General features: G+C 46.2%; 1 protein-coding gene across 2 annotated transcripts in view; it reads left to right on the top strand.

The window, feature by feature from the left end:
• The first annotated feature begins 3,312 nt into the window (after positions 1 to 3,312).
• Positions 3,313 to 16,312, top strand: part of LOC124787808 (integrin alpha-PS1) — a 563,745-nt gene continuing 550,745 nt past the window's right edge. For both annotated transcript variants that reach the window (XM_047254733.1, XM_047254734.1), the window contains exon 1: positions 3,313 to 3,570. In XM_047254733.1, the coding sequence (XP_047110689.1) occupies positions 3,383 to 3,570 (188 nt within the window). In that variant the 5' untranslated portion in view covers positions 3,313 to 3,382. The remainder of the gene's footprint in view (positions 3,571 to 16,312) is intronic.

A 16,312-nucleotide genomic window follows, 5' to 3' on the forward strand; every position in this document is an offset into this window, starting at 1 on the left:
TTTCTCATGCAAGAATTGGTGATGTTAACTCCAGCGAGACTGTTTTCAAGTGCAAGAGGAGGATGCCTTGAACGGATTTTGTTGATTCTGAGATTAGTAATGTCAGAGTGCACCGTTAGTCTAAAGTTTGCTAGGACTTTGTTGTATTCCCTGATTCAGACTTCCTTCTTTGGCAGATTTGGGGGTGGTGAGTGACTCAGAACAGGCTGCCAGGTAGAGGGAGTAGATCTTATTGTTCCCGAAATGATACGCATAGTATTATTACGCAAGACATCAATTTTGTTTACATGACACCGGCCGAAGTGGCCGTGCGGTTAAAGGCGCTGCAGTCTGGAACTGCAAGACCGCTACGGTCGCAGGTTCGAATCCTGCCTCGGGCATGGATGTTTGTGATGTCCTTAGGTTAGTTAGGTTTAACTAGTTCTAAGTTCTAGGGGACTAATGACCTCAGCAGTTGAGTCCCATAGTGCTCAGAGCCATTTTTTTTTTTTTTTTTTTTTTTTACATGACGCTGTTTATTCACACCTGCGCCGGTAGGATGTTGATGTAGAAGAGACGGTTGTTGCAGTGGTTCTTAAATTGCTTGCAGGTTTATGGGCAACCATATAAAATAATCGGCAACACCCACTGCTGTCTCAGGGATCGCTGCTTTACCGTAAAGAAAATATGTCATTCATAAGAGATATGTACAGCGTGTTAATTACAAGTTGCCCTGTTGTAATTTTGGGGGGGGAGGGGGGGGGGGGAGCGGTTTGTGGGAAGCGGAAGAAGCAAGTCTGATACCCACTTGAATCGCCACTGGGTATGTGGCCAGCACGAGGCATGGGTAGGGGGTGGTGGGGGGGGGGGGGGGGGCTGGGGGGTCACAGGGAACAGAAACACTACGAAATGAAGAGTGAAGTACGAATAAGCAACTCAGCAGACAACAATGGCTCTCTCATACAGAACTGCCAAATAGGTGTCAGTAACATTACCTACCAGCCAAACCCTTCCGACATGTACGCATTATATAAGGTTGCCATGACTAGCTGGGACCTCGTCGGGACACTGTGAGATGGGGATGCTGAAATTAAGCAAAAAGTTGATTTACTATAATTATTTTTATTTAGAATATAATGACATGGAACATGTTGGTGCAGAAGTAGTTGGTACACCACATTTTTCGGAAGATTTCACCTTTTTCAGCAACTCTTTTTTCCCGTCTGCATATTGATAAAACTCCGCGCAAGTCAGTTTGCATTTAAACTGGCGCTGTAAGATTGGTTCTTCAGTCCGTGGCAGCAGTCGATTTCTTTCCTCAGTGCACTGAGACGGTATCAGAGAAACTACTCGTTCCATTGTGAAGTTGTGTACGGGAATAGTGAACAGATACTCGCATGATTTTTGCAGTTGGCATTTGCGTTCAGGATTTTCGGTTTCCGTTAGGAAGTGAATCCACCTTTCCTCCACAGACTTAAATTCGTCCGAATCATGCTTAGTTTCTGAAAAGCTCTTGTCGTCTGAAATTTCACACCATTTTGAGTCAGGTATATAATAGTGGTTTCAATCATCACCCAGTCTGTGGTTTCAGATAGCATAGTCCATACTTGACTTTTATTAAAATACATAGCCTATTTCCCTAACAAGGGGAGGCCACGACGTTTGGAACGTGGATTTACTGCCGACTTCGTACACTCGTAGTACTCCATGAGGACAACAAAATGTGTAAGCAGTAGCGCGTACTTCTAAAGTAGTAAGTAATCAAATGCTATGGTGTAGAAAACCATTCTTTCTTCCTCAAATTCCGAAATCAAATTAACTGTTTCTTGGTTAGGTCCAACACTGTACAACTGGAGAAGTCTGGTAATTTCTAGAATGATGGTGCTAGATATAGAAGGTGCTTGCATCGTCGACACAGGATACGCAACATGCAACATCATCTGTGAGATGACCTTGTCAACATATACTTGTTGACACAAATAAAACTAACTTAGACTGCATTTACATGCTGCACTAACAGATGGCGTTACTTCAATACACCAGCCAAGCCCATATCAATATTTCGCAAAATCGGGATAAAACTGAGTCTTGTCGGGATGTCAGGACAAGAAGATACATAAAGGTGACAGTCCTGATATGTCAGGACGGATGGCAACCCTAGCCTTATACCGATTCAGGACTAGGGGACTTGTCGGAAGACACGTTGTCTTTGCATCAGTTGAAGCTGCTTAGAAGCTACACCTACGTCATATTCGTCATCGCCCTAGATACAGCTGTAGAGGCGTGCTGTTTATCCAGTCACCAACTGGAGTCGACAGTGCTTAGATAAGACCGAATTTTACGGTAGGATTCTTGAAATACGAAACTGTGATTCTCTACACTTTTGCTCGCTGAGCGCAGATTTTCCAGTCTTGTCAAACTGCACCTGTTAAGTTTTCAAAGACCTGTATATATTAACTACGTAACGCAATGATATATCCCGTATTCGTGTAAGACAGATCGACAGACGAACAAAATAAATTACTACTGCTGCTACTACTACCCATAAAATCTAGAGGACTCTAGACGATCGATCATTAAGGGCTTCACCGAAAATTGCATCAACATCTTAACACCCGTATTCCATGCATTTCTCATCTTCGACGGAGTTGATATCGCTGAATCTTCTTTTCTAGACAGTCTCTGCAATCCATCAAAGATCAGTCAGTCAGGGGCACAACGCCTTACGCTAATTTCTGTTGCAAATTCTGAGGCGGAAGACAATGATTTTCGTGCACGCATACTAAAATTCACACAGAATAGACTAACAGTTTTTTTTTTTATTTATCAAGCGTTAATGACGCTGCGCGACCATACTTCCGAGTCAGTCTCAGATGGAATTATAATTCACTTTCTTCCTAGAATCTCATGCAACTGACATAAGGTAGTAGACCAACATTTTCAGAATAGTTTTGAACACTGAGTACCTCACTACAACTTTGAATACACTTCAACATTTTTTAGGAGACAGTTGACATGACAAGATTTTTAACTTTTTATTGACGAATACACATACTAAAGAAAAGACGAAAAGTTTTACGACTTACCTTAAGTGCTGTATTTCTAACAGAAAAAACAAATTCCAGCTAAAAAAGCTGCTGCTATCTCACGTTTCTGAAAGAAACTGTTACAACAGTGCTGTTACAGTGTTGTTCTGCTCGATGTACTTTGGCTATTCTTGAAGAGTGTTATATTCTCACAACTCAAGCGCTTTGATTCGACAACAGCGCGCTCTACCGGCTGCCGCAGGAACTCCTAACAGCCCGAGCAACGCGCAGTTGGAGTTCAGCGGCGGGAAGGGTCGGTTGTGGGTAGACAGTTTGCGCGGGTGGATGCACGCGAGCGTTATCACCACCGTATCAACATGAGGCCTGGTGCATGTGTTTATCTGAGGATTGTTTTGACAGCGTGTTGCGTCGTCTGCTGCGCGACGTTCAATTTAGAAGCGCGTATTCCAATCATAAAGCGAGGTGCCATTGACTCCTACTTCGGATATTCTGTCGCGGAGCATCAGGTTATAAACGAAGCAACCGGTGTCATAGAGGAGAATTGGTAAGTTGGCACAGAAAGTTTACTCACCGTAGCTCGTAGTTATGTTGTGTCTCTTGGCATCACACCGGTAACAGTGTGAAATATGAATGAACAAAAAAGGGATTCCCAGAAACGTGCTTCGAATTTAAATGAAAAATAAACATTATTTTTTACTTTAGTTTCCTGTTTGAATTCAGAGAGAAATTTAAGAAAATGCACATTTTTTTGATATTGCACTTATTGCTGCTTACCCACTGAAACTAGAAGACAGTTGTTTATTAGTGTACTACGTGTTTGTTACGAGACGCTCTTCAATAGCTGTATGAAGAAAGTAAGAAAACTAGCACCAAGTGCTTAACATTTCCTATTTTTACAAGTAAAATGTATCTGGCACTTTGATCCTGCAGTTTTTCTTCAGATTAATATTTCTCCAAGCCAGAACACAGTGTCTCATGAAATGTGGGACATGCACTATTTTGTTATGGTACTGGTAAACTGTTGACGCTCTTTGCTCCCCTTGAACCCTTAAATATGACACAACAGCTAACTTGAAAGTGTTAAGTTTAGTACGCACGAGCTGCGCATATGGAATCAACAGGACATTGAAAAGTAGAGGCCATGTATCAAAATTTTTTTACTCTGAGATCTACTGGAGAAGATTTTCAAATCACAGTATGATTCAGAAATTATCACCATTCACACCGTGCGTATTTAGAGAAACAACGTGGCTTGCTAGACAGGCAGTGGAAACAAAAATTCACTGACGGCTTACTTCGGCTTTCATTAGACGTCAAATTAATTATTTGGCTTCACGTACCACTCCGTTGGCTCCGATTCTCTGGAGGTCAGAAAGGATGCCAAGGGGTCAATGTGCCTTGACTCAGATGCCGAAAACAGAACACGGCGGTAACCTGTTTCTTATCGCTAACTAAACCAGACCGTCCTCGTTTTTCTCGGGAAACAATTTTAATATGCAGACCTGATGACTAGAGAGCGTAAAGTGGCAATGATATCTTTTATGTGTAAAACGTACTTGAAATCGTTTCTTGGCCTTTGGTTATTATGATAAGGTGCCTGCACTCACATGTCGCGAAAATTTTTAAATTAACGTTCTCAGCGTCAAATTGTAGTAAGCTTGCACACAAATCTCGGCCACATTCGTAAAGAATCATAGGAAAATCCAGATAGACCATGAGAGTCATATAATGAACAAGCACACGGTTTGTCTATCTTAAGTGACTAGTTTTTCCAGGATGTTTCACCCTCGAGATTATCACCAAGCGTAATCAAGATCACGGCGGTTGATTTTTTTTTTTCGTTTTTATGCCTTCTTAAATTTCGATAAGAATTGTTTGCTTTAAAGACACTACTAACCCGCTGCCATTTGTGAGGAATACAAACAACTTTTCTCATAACATTGCACTTACGCGAATGATACTTGCTTCGTACACACATTGTGGAATCCGGGGAAAAATGGTACTTTTTGAGCCCTGCAATGCGTACTCCCTTTTGTAAAAGCCCATAACGTGTATCAAAATACTTCATTCGGGAAAGTAACATTTCAGCAAAGACGTAGGCAAGTCTAATATTGTACGGGCCTATTTTAAAACTATAATTTATTGTGTAGTCGGCCGGATGACTTAAACATCCGTATTCGTTGTGCTGAAGAGTACATGAGATACTGACTACAGTTTGAAGAAAGTTATGACTTGATAAGGGTCATCGCATTGACTTCGCCCTGACAGGCAGAGATTATCAACTTAGCACTTCAAGAAAGAGATGCAAGTAGCTATTCAGTAAGATGATGTCACAGTATATAGTAGTCAAAATTTCTGGGACAGATGTAAATTTTCAAGTCTTTGTCTTATTAATGTGCATGAATGTACGGAGTAAAATCGCGATGCATTGGACAGTCACTTCTATTTAGATGTTCCTATTTGTACATCTTTCTGTGTTGTTGCTTATTTGAGCTCAACAATTCCTCGAATGAAGATGATGTTTAACGACCTCGTATGATGCTTTACAATTACGTCATTTCAGACTGATGAAGTAAGTTTCGACTGAAATGCGGTTCGCAGAAACCGAGATATCTTATATTTTTAGATGTGCAGTGCGACGAATTGCTGTATATATTTCACACGTACAAAAATTCGTGAGTGTTACGTTTTCTATTAGTAGCCTGTAACCAGGTGTATACAGCCACATTTAACACTGGGGCAGTAGATGTTTTCCATTTTATGCCAAAGGCGAAGAGAGCAGGCTTGAGTTGTGTTAAATCCTGACTTTCTTCTTCGAGTAAATAATATTACGATCAATATCAAAATTTATAAGACATCTTAGATATGTTTTCGAAAGAAAACATGAAAGTCAGTAGAAACAGACTGGCGTATAGTCTGCGGCATACTTTGGATAGGAAAAACTGGATACGTTTCCAGAGTGTTGCTATATAGATGCTAAAAATGAAATCAACAGATAGTGTACGAAATGACGAGATTAAAGAGCAGCGGAAGAGAAGAAAAGTTCTTAGAAAACGATTTCCAGCAGAGGAGACCTATACTATGTCATGCGGGTACAGCTAACTTGAAGCTAGAACGAGTAATATATATAAAAGCCAGAAAAAAATGTGTGCTACCTTTTAGAGGTTTCCAATTGACTGAAGATTTCTTATTGCAACAGTGCATATGGAATACATGAAATAATTACATTTACAAATCAATAGCACAAGCTGTTCTGAGCTACCATGTATCGACCCATGCTGAAACACTCCTAGGAGTACTTTGTAGTCTCGACGGGCGGCAATGCAGGCGCTGACGCTGGTATCCAGTCGATAGTACAGATGGTGAATACTGACGTGGGATACGTTATTCCACGCCTGCTCGACCTGTTCACGTACTTCTGAAAGAAAAGAAATATACATATAATAAATTTCAAAGTTCCTGTTTGGAAAGACAAATGAACGGCAAATACTTTTAGCTTAGAATGAAATTTTCACTCTGCAGCGGAGTGTGCGCTGATATAGAACTCCTTGGCAGATTAAAACTGCCCGCGAAAGACAAAGGTCCCGAGTTCGAGTCTCGGTTCGGCACACAGTTTTAATCTGCCAGGATGTTTCACATTTAGCTTAAATTTTTAAAATATTGTGCAGTAAAATTGCCTTTATCACACTCTATTAATGTGGTGCTTTATTAATTTGTATTTTTGTTCTCTTGGCAATAATTTCTTTCCTCGTGAGTATCGAATTGAGAGACCAAGGATGCCGCGTGGAAACACTTACTGAATCAACCATTATCAGACGCCTTTGATTTTGCAGCCCATGTTTACTGCCATACCCATTCCGCGTTTTTCTCCAGAGAACGTTGCCACAGTGTTTGACGCTCTTCAGCTGTACTAAAAGAGCGAGGCACGAATCCCAGCCCATGTTCATATTTTTCTTTTCTTCTCAATATCACTCCAGTCGAATGCCAGAGAGATTTCTACAGAATGGTCATCCTTGTCTAACAAAACTTGATTTGAATCTTAAACAGGTCAGTTGTAGACGAGGCTGAACTAAAAACCCCAGTGCTCTGCTGCAGCAGTCAGCGATTGGTTCGACTCTATCCGAATTAGCGAATCGCTCTGGTGCGCAGCTGCGGGTCTGTGGCTTTGTCTCATTCATCCTTTGTGACCCTTCCACCCACAAAGGACCTCCCCCGACCTACCGTCTGTTTTGCGTGGCAGTACTTTGGCCAATTTCTGTGTAATGCGTGACAAAGAGGGTTGAGTGTTTGGCGCTGCAGTCGTCGTCAAACAAAGCACCCCTAGCTTCCCGCACCTCGCTGGCGAGTGTATTGTCTTTCCAGCCGCCGTCTCTCGATCATTTGGAGTAACACCCAAGTAAATAGAATGAGATTTTCACTCTGCAACGGAGTGTGCGCTGATATGAAACTTCCTGGCCAATTAAAACTGTGTGCCGGACCGAGACTCGAACTCGGGACCTTTGCCTTTCGGGGGCAAGTGCTCTACCATCTGAGCTACCCAAGCATGACTCACGACCCATCCTCACAGCTTCAGTTCTCCCAGTACCTCGTCTCCTACCTCCCAAGCTTCACAGAAGCTCTTCTGCGAACCATGCAGAACTAGCACTCCTGGAAGAAAGGATACGGCGGAGACATGGCTTAGCCACAGCAGATCTGCCAGAAAGTTTCATATCAGCGCACACTCCGCTGCAGAGTGAAAATCTCATTCTGGAAACATCCCCCAGGCTGTGCCTAAGCCATGTCTCCGCTGTATTCTTTCTTCCAGGAATGCTGGTTCTGCATGATTCGCAGAAGAGCTTCTGTGAAGTTTGAGAGGTAGGAGACGAGGTTCTGGCAGAATTAAAGCTGTGAGGACGGGTCGTGAGTAGTGCTTGGGTAGCTCAGATGGTAGAGGACTTGCCCCCGAAAGGCAAAGGTCCCGAGTTCGAGTCTCGGTCCGGCACACAATTTTAATCTGCCAGGAAGTTTCACCCAAGTAAGTAGTTTTGAGTCCCATATCTTCCAATATGTTGTGCCTCACTACACCACATATTTCATAGGACATAAATTACTGCTGCCGTGCACTATGGTTGTGTATTACACGTTTACATTCAAGCCTGGCAAAACATTTTCCCGTGACGTTTTTATACATCCTCGGTACTACATGACATGTTCCTCAAGAAGAATGAATTTGTTTATGGCCCCAAATTAAACTGGTTGTGATTGGTGATGATGCTCATATAGCACTAACGTCGTAAAATTCATAAAGAAGGTCTACCTTCACGGCCAATAGTAAAGATGTCGGCACACAGACTGTGCTTTCGAACGTGAAGTTGAGCGTGCGGAGTTGAACGTGCTGCTGAACGCTCAATAACGATGCGGCTTCTGCATACGGTACGCGTGCCTCAACGTGCTTTACGTGATCGCGGCGCGCACCAAGGGCAGTTGTTGGCGTATGTGCCTCACAGATCACGCAGTTTACAAAATGAACGGCCGTAAATTTCGTACATTACCTATTTTAATATTCACATACCCTCCCTTGTCCATATGCTAGTCATTTTGCTCTGTCTAGCACTCATAAATGAAAACTTCAGTATCCATGAACATGTGTTGCTTGAGGCTTTCCCGACGGACATGTTGTATATATGGTTCTCGGGCGAGACGTCGGATGTCATAGTGAAAACTCCACAATATTTCGTCAGCGCAACTGGCCGACCTCTTCAGGTGCGACGAACACACTGCTAAGGCAGTTTTTTTTTCTTTATTGTGATTTTGAGCACCTTAACAAGGCGGGCTGTCAGCAGCAGAGTACGCCGCTCTTCAGCCATGAGTTTTACAATAAGTAATACATATAGGTGGCACAGAGAATACAATCAAAACGGCGGGCAAAAAATGTAGACACTAAAAAACAAAAAACATGGAGCCGTTCACGCTGGACGAGAAACATCACTAACACTAGTTGACACGGCGCACATAACATGGATGATGGCGACGGTACACGTGAACAGTGGTGGCGTGACGGCGAACAAACACTAAACACCAACGAAGGTACACACACGAGACACTGATGGCGATGATCTCCGGCGCGCGAAAGTCCAAGTAGCGTGTGCGAGTCCGGGGACCTGCCAAGGGAGGAGGAGGGGGGTGGGAGAGGGAGAGGGGAGAGCAGAGATGCCATGGGCAGAGGAGATAGGAGGAAGGGGGAGGGGAAGCCCGGAGGAAGAGGGATGGGGGGAAAAGGAGAGAGAAGGGAGGGAGGGCGCCTAAAGGAAAGGACACCGGAAGTGGGGGGGGGCAGGATCAAAGTTGATAGGAGGTGTAGATGGAGGGGAGGAGGACATCATCAGGGAGGGGGAGCTGGCGGAAGCCACCTTGGGAGAGGGTAAAGAGGGTGGAGAGATGGAGACCAGGTGGGATGTGGGAATACAGGCGCGGCAGCGGGCGGGGGTGGGAGAGGATGAGCGAGACAAGCGGGTGAGGAGGATCAAGTTTGCGGGAGGTGTACAGGATCCGTATTCTTTCAAGGAAAAGGAGGAGGTGGGGGAACGGAATGAGATCGTACAGGATCCGCGTGGGGGAGGGGAGACGGATGCGATAGGCGAGGCGGAGAGCATGGCGTTCAAGGATTTGAAGGGATTTATAAAAGGTAGGGGGGGGGGGGGCGGAGATCCAGGCCGGATGAGCGTTACAAAGGATAGGGCGGATGAGGTATTTATAGGTGTGGAGGATGGTGGAGGGGTCCAGACCCCACGTACGGCCGGAAAGGAGCTTGAGGAGACAGAGTCGGGAGCGTGCCTTGGCTTGGATTGTCCGGAGATGGGGAGTCCAGGAGAGGCGACGGTCGAGGGTGACGCCAAGGGTGGGAGTGAGGGCGATTGGACGGCCATAGATGGTGAGATAGAAATCAAGGAGGCGGAAGGAAGGGGTAGTTTTGCCTACAATGATGGCCTGGGTTTTGGAGGGATTGATCTTGAGCAACCACTGGTTGCACCAAGTGGTGAACTGGTCAAGATGGGATTGGAGAAGGTGTTGGGAGCGCTGCAGGGTGGGGGTGTCAAGGAAGGCGGTGTCATCGGCAAACTGGAGAAGGTGAACGGGGGGTGACGGCGGCGGCATGTCCGCCGTGTACAAAAGGTGCAGAAGGGGGGAGAGGACGGAGCCTTGGGGCACACCGGCGGAGGGGAAACAGGTGTAGGAATCCGTGTTATGGATGGTGACGTAAGAAGGACGGTGGGAGAGAAAGGAACCGATCAGATGGACGTAGTTAATGGGAAGGGCGAAGGTTTGGAGCTTGAAGAGGAGACCGGAATGCCATACGCGGTCATAAGCACGTTCGAGGTCCAGGGTGAGGAAGATTGCGGAGCGACGGGAATTAAGCTGTTCGGAAAGGAGATGAGTGAGGTGAAGGAGAAGGTCGTCGGAAGAGAAGGACGGTCGAAAGCCACACTGGGTAACGGGAAGGAGGCGGTGCTGGCGGAGATGCTGGTGGATGCATCGGGTGAGGATAGATTCCAGGACCTTGCTGAAGACCGAGGTATGGCTGATGGGACAGTAGGAGGAGACGGCGGACGGGGGTTTGCCAGGTTTAAGGAACATCAGGGTACGGGAGGTTTTCCACAGGTCGGGGTAGTAACCGGTGGACAGGACTACATTGTAGAGCCTGGCCAGAGTGGAGAGGAAATGAAATGAAATGTCGTGTGGCTAGGACCTCCCGTCGGGTAGACCGTTCGCCTGGTGCAGGTCTTTCGATTTGACGCCACTTCGGCGACCTGCGCGTCGATGAGGATGAAATGATGATGATTTGGACAACACAACACCCAGTCCCTGAGTGGAGAAAATCTCCGACCCAGCCGGGAATCGAACCCGGGCCCTTAGGATTGACAGTCTGTCACGCTGACCACTCAGCTACCGGGGGCGGACAGTGGAGAGGAAAGAGACAGGAGCTTCACGAAGGTGGCGGTAGGTGACACGATCGTTACCAGGAGCGGTGTTGCGTTTTGTGCGGAGTGTAGCAATGAGATCCTGTGTAGTGATAGGGGCATTGAGTTCCGTGTGTGCAATGTTGTCCAAGTACTGGAAACCAGGTGCGAGGGGAGGGACAGAGGTGTCAGTTCGATCGCGGACATCCGGAAACAGGGAGTAATCGAACTGGGGATCATCGGGGATGGAAAAACATCGGAGAAGTAGGAGTCAAAGTGATTGCCCTTACTAAGGGTGTCAGGGAAGGGGTGATCGTCATGGAGAAGAGGATAGTAGGGGGAGGGTTTAGTTTCGGTAAGGCGACGAAAGGCTGACCAGAACTTGGACGAGTTGATAGGTAGGGTAGCATTTAAATGGATACATGTTTGTCGCCAGTCCCGGCGTTTCTTAGCCGCGAGCAAATTACGAATGTGTCTCTGGAGTTGCCGGTGGCGTCGTAGTGTGTCCGGGTCACGCGTGCGGAGGAAGGCACGGTAGAGACGGAGGGATTCACGGAGGTGCTAAGGCAGGACCAGGGCCCACTATTTATGCCAGTTTTATGCAGGAAGTGCGCATGCGTGGAGGCGCCAAATTCGATGGCCAATAGCGACGATATCAACTGATAGCTGGAAGGACAGTAACGCCACCTACAGGATGGAGAACCAAATACTTCGGCGCACGCGCGGAGGCTGCCGCCGCTGCTCTGCGCTGCCATCGGCAGCCCCAGCGACCTCTGTCGGAAGCCGCAAGCAAAACTGCGCGTCCACGTAGGCGCCTTGATTATCCTCCCGTTGTCAACAGAATATTTATGTTGCTGGCGAATCGTCGTCCGTCTTATGACCAATAGTATTCCTCTCTGCTCGAAGCAACTTCAATATGGCCAGTGCTGGATCCCATGCTGAACTAAGATGATAGCCCGTGTCTCTGTTTACAAGATTCGTCGAGCTACGTATTTCCACTGCTTCCTTAATAACACTGTCCCAGTACGAACTCGTCGATGCGAGAATTTTTGTATGTTGATAATTCATAGAATGGCCTGTACTGAGACAATGCTCGGCCACTGCAGACTTTTCTGGTTGCTCCAGACGAGTGTAGCGTCGGCGTTCAGTGCATCTCTCTTCTACAGTGCGACAAGTTTGTCCGATGTACGACATGCCGCAGCTACAAGGTATCTCGTAAACACCGGGTCTTATTAGGCCAAGGATATCCTTAGATGAGCCCAAGAGAGCTCCGAGTTTTGCCGGCGGACGAAAAACACATTTAACTTTATGCCTATTCAATAGTCTTCCTATTTTTGAAGAGACACCGCCGATGTATGGCAAGATGACCATTCCCCTTTGTTCTTCGCCTTCTTCCACTCTCCACGTTGGGTAACCCGCTTTGGTTGTAAGGCACGGTGAATCTCCCGTTCGGAGTATTCATTTTGTTGCAAAATGGTACGCAGATGGAGAAGCTCATTGGATAAGCTGTCTGAGTCTGATGTGGCTCGTGCTCTGTGGACAAACGTCCTCAGTACGCCTTTTCGTTGCGAAGGAGGGTGACAGCTGGTGGCCTGTAAGTATTAGTCCGTGTGCGTTGGTTTACGGTACACTGCGTGACCTAATGTGCCATCTTCTTTTCTCTGTACCAACACGTCCAGGAATGGAAGTTCGCCGCTTTTCTCCATCTCCATCGTGAACTTGAAGTTGGGATGAAGCGAGTTAAGATGCTCAAGAAAAACATTCAGCGATGCAATGCCGTGAGGCCAGATAAAAAAGGTGTCGTCCACATATCGCCAAAAACACGTAGGTTTCACATCTGACGTCTGGAGCGCTCTCTACTCGAAGTCTTCCATGAAAAGATTAGCCACAATGGGTGACAGGGGACTACCCATTGCGACGCCGTCAGTCTGTTCAAAGTATTGTCCATTAAATAAAAAGTATGTCGAGGTGAGCACATGTTGGAATAAGTCTAAAAGTTCCCCATCCAGCTTCTCGCTAATGAGCAACAACGATTCCTGCAATGGTACTCGAGTAAAAAGTGAGACTACGTCAAAACTCACGAGCATATCTGATGGTTCGAGTCGTAAGTTCTTGAGCCGACGAATAAAGTCTTGTGAGTTACGGATATGATGCTCACACTTTCCTACTAAAGGGCTCAATTGCGCTGCCAGATGTTTCGCGAGATTATACGTTGGTGCCCCGATATTACTCACAATAGGCCGCAGTGGCACATTATCCTTGTGAATTTTGGGCAATCCGTATAGCCTGGAGGTACACGCCTGTGTACGTAGTCTCTTAGCAACCACATCGGAGATCGTGCTGTTTTTGAGGAGCTCCTAAGTTTTTCGCTGAATTTTTGCTGTGGGGTCCTTATTTAGTGTGCGATATGCAGAGTCGTCCAGAGGCTGGTGCATCTTGCTCAGATACATCGACGTGGAGAGGATAACAGTCGCATTTCCCTTATCCGCCGGCAAAATCACAATATCAGGATCTTCTCGTAGGGATCGAACTACTGACCTCTCTGCAGCTGTCAGATTGTTCTTAGGCACTTGAGCCCGTGTCAGAGCACGGCAAGTCTCTCGCCGGATCTCCTCGGCACATTCTCTGGGAAGTTTTAGGATGCCTTGTTCGATGGAGCTAATGATGTCCAGAACAGGTGGTGCCCTCGGAGGGGGTGCGAAGTTCAGTCCTTTCTCCAGGACCGATACCGGCGCGTCAGGCAAAGGTTTGTCCGCTAGATTGTATACAGTTCGTCTACGAACTTAGTTGTTCTCTTCTTGTGCTAAACGGTCCCTGAAGCGATGACACTTATCAATTTGACGTGCTGCGTCTTGTTGTCGTTTCCAGTCTGAGAATGCCCAAGTAGCGCTATCAACCCACGTCCAAGAATCAGCGGACAGTCTTGACGATATCTTCAAATGAAGTACCAAGAGCTCTCTGGATACGAAGTCCAGTTCTCGCCGAGTATGGTGAATCCTTTCTCTTACCAGTGCGTGGCTTGCTCGATTTTTTATCCTTTTAGCGGCTGCAGAGGTTATGAATTGCGTCACCTTAGCGAACGTCGGAATAACTCGATGATCTCGGCATCTTAATAAAAACGTAAGGGCACATAGCAGTCTGCTCTTCTTATTCCGTAGTTTATCAAAGCTGTTAACTTCTTTTACCATCTCCTCCCCGTACAGGTATCGGATGTGTTGCTTGAGGCTTTCCCGACGGACGTGTTGTATATATGGTTCTCGGGCGAGACGTCGGATGTCATAGTGAAAACTCCACAATATTTCGTCAGCGCAACTGGCCGACCTCTTCAGGTGCGACGAAGACACTGCTAAGGCAGGACCAGGGCCTCCTATTTATGCCAGTTTTATGCAGGAAGTGCGCATGCGTGGAGGCGCCAAATTCGATGGCCAATAGCGACGAAATCAACTGATAGCTGGAAGGACAGTAACGCCACCTACAGGATGAAGAACAAAATACTTCGGCGCACGCGCGGAGGCTGCCGCCACTGCTCTGCGCTGCCATCGGCAGCCCCAGCGACCTCTGTCGGAAGCCGCAAGCAAAACTGCGCATCCACGTAGGCGCCTTGATTATCCTCCCGTTGTCAACAGAATATTTGTGTTGCTGCCGAATCGTCGTCCGCCTTATGACCAATAGTATTCCTCTCTGCTCGAAGCGAGTTCAATATGGCCAGTGCTGGATCCCATGCTGAACTAAGCTGAAAGCCCGTGTCTCTGTTTACAAGGTCCGCCCCCGGTTGCTGAGTGGTCAGCGCGACGGACTGTCAATCCTAAGGGTACGGGTTCGATTCCCGGCTGTGTCGGAGATTTTCTCCGCTCAGGGACTGGGTGTTGTGTTGTCCTAATCATCATCATTTCATCCCCATCGACGCGCAAGTCGCCGAAGTGGCGTCGAATCGAAAGACTTGCACCAGGCGAGCGGTCTACCCGACGGGAGACCCTCGTCGCACGACATCATCATCATCATCTGTTTACAAGATTCGTCGAGCTACTTATTTCCACTGCTTCCTTAATAACACTGTCCCAGTACGAACTCGTCGATGCGAGAATTTTTGTATGTTGATAATTCATAGAATGGCCTGTACTGAGACAATGCTCGGCCACTGCAGACTTTTCTGGTCGAATTTGGCGCCTCCACGCATGCGCACGTCCTGCCTAAAAGTGGCATAAATAGGGGGCCCTGGTCCTGCCTTAGCAGTGTGTTCGTCGCACCTGAAGATGTCGGCCAGTTGCTCTGACGAAATATTGTGTTTTCACTATGACATCCGACGTCTCGCCCGAGAACCATATATACATCCATGAACATGTTATAAGACAAAAAGGAAAGTACCATGTCCCGTCAATAAGGACATCGGCTTATGAAAGTTACATTACACGTATTGCTATACATAAAAAATTTATTATATTTCCCCAGATTAGATACAAATTATTTCATAATTCTCACTTTTTAGTAAAATCCGAAGAGCATTCTTACTTGATGACTGTTCCTGCACAGTAGCAGAATCTTTGCAGCATGTGAACTACAGAACTTGAAACAAGAAAGTGCAAAATATCTTACAGCAAGTACTACAAGCTGTCTTGTGGATAAAGCCAATCGAGCAAACTCACTCCTCATAAAGAGCGCGCTTGCATTTACATAACATCGAATATTACAAAATATATTTCTATTAAGCTAATAAGAAAGTATCAGTACCTCGTAGGAAACGCGAAGGTTTGCAAAAAATATTGGGATCCAGTGTGACACGAACCAGAAACACATCCACTTTTCTACGCATTACTCTACGCCGACCAGGAATTGTTTACAACACATTCTGTATTACCAGCTCTTGGAAGCTCTAATCGTAGACATGTTGCTAACTGACATTCAATACAAATTTACTAAGAACAACGCATTTTTGATGGATCCTCCAAGTGCCGTTGCCTTGAAACAGCATGCTTCCATAACACGAAAGTTACAGTAGTTCTACAGCCACCCACATAAAGTTTCTCGTCAGTTTATTACGAGACGTCGTACAATTAATGACGGGTTTTCGAAATATGCTCAGTTTGATGGTGCTTGAAAACGGTATGTATATATTTATATAATATGGGCTTCAACTAAAAGCCGTTTGTCGTCTCCCGACTGTGTGCTGAAAAGAGATGACGTCATGTGAAGTAGGTATCATTCTTCCCGCTCGAAAAGACTTCTGAACGTGTTTTGTCAACGCTATGCCATCAGAAGCCCGACAAACTGTACGTTCAACGATCACATGCACGGTCCGTGTGCTGATGGCTTAAGCAACATGGGTGCTCCTACATATAATTTAGCAAACAT

Source organism: Schistocerca piceifrons, chromosome 3, assembly GCF_021461385.2.
Source record: "Schistocerca piceifrons isolate TAMUIC-IGC-003096 chromosome 3, iqSchPice1.1, whole genome shotgun sequence".
In the NCBI taxonomy this organism is placed as follows: Eukaryota; Metazoa; Arthropoda; class Insecta; order Orthoptera; family Acrididae; genus Schistocerca; species Schistocerca piceifrons.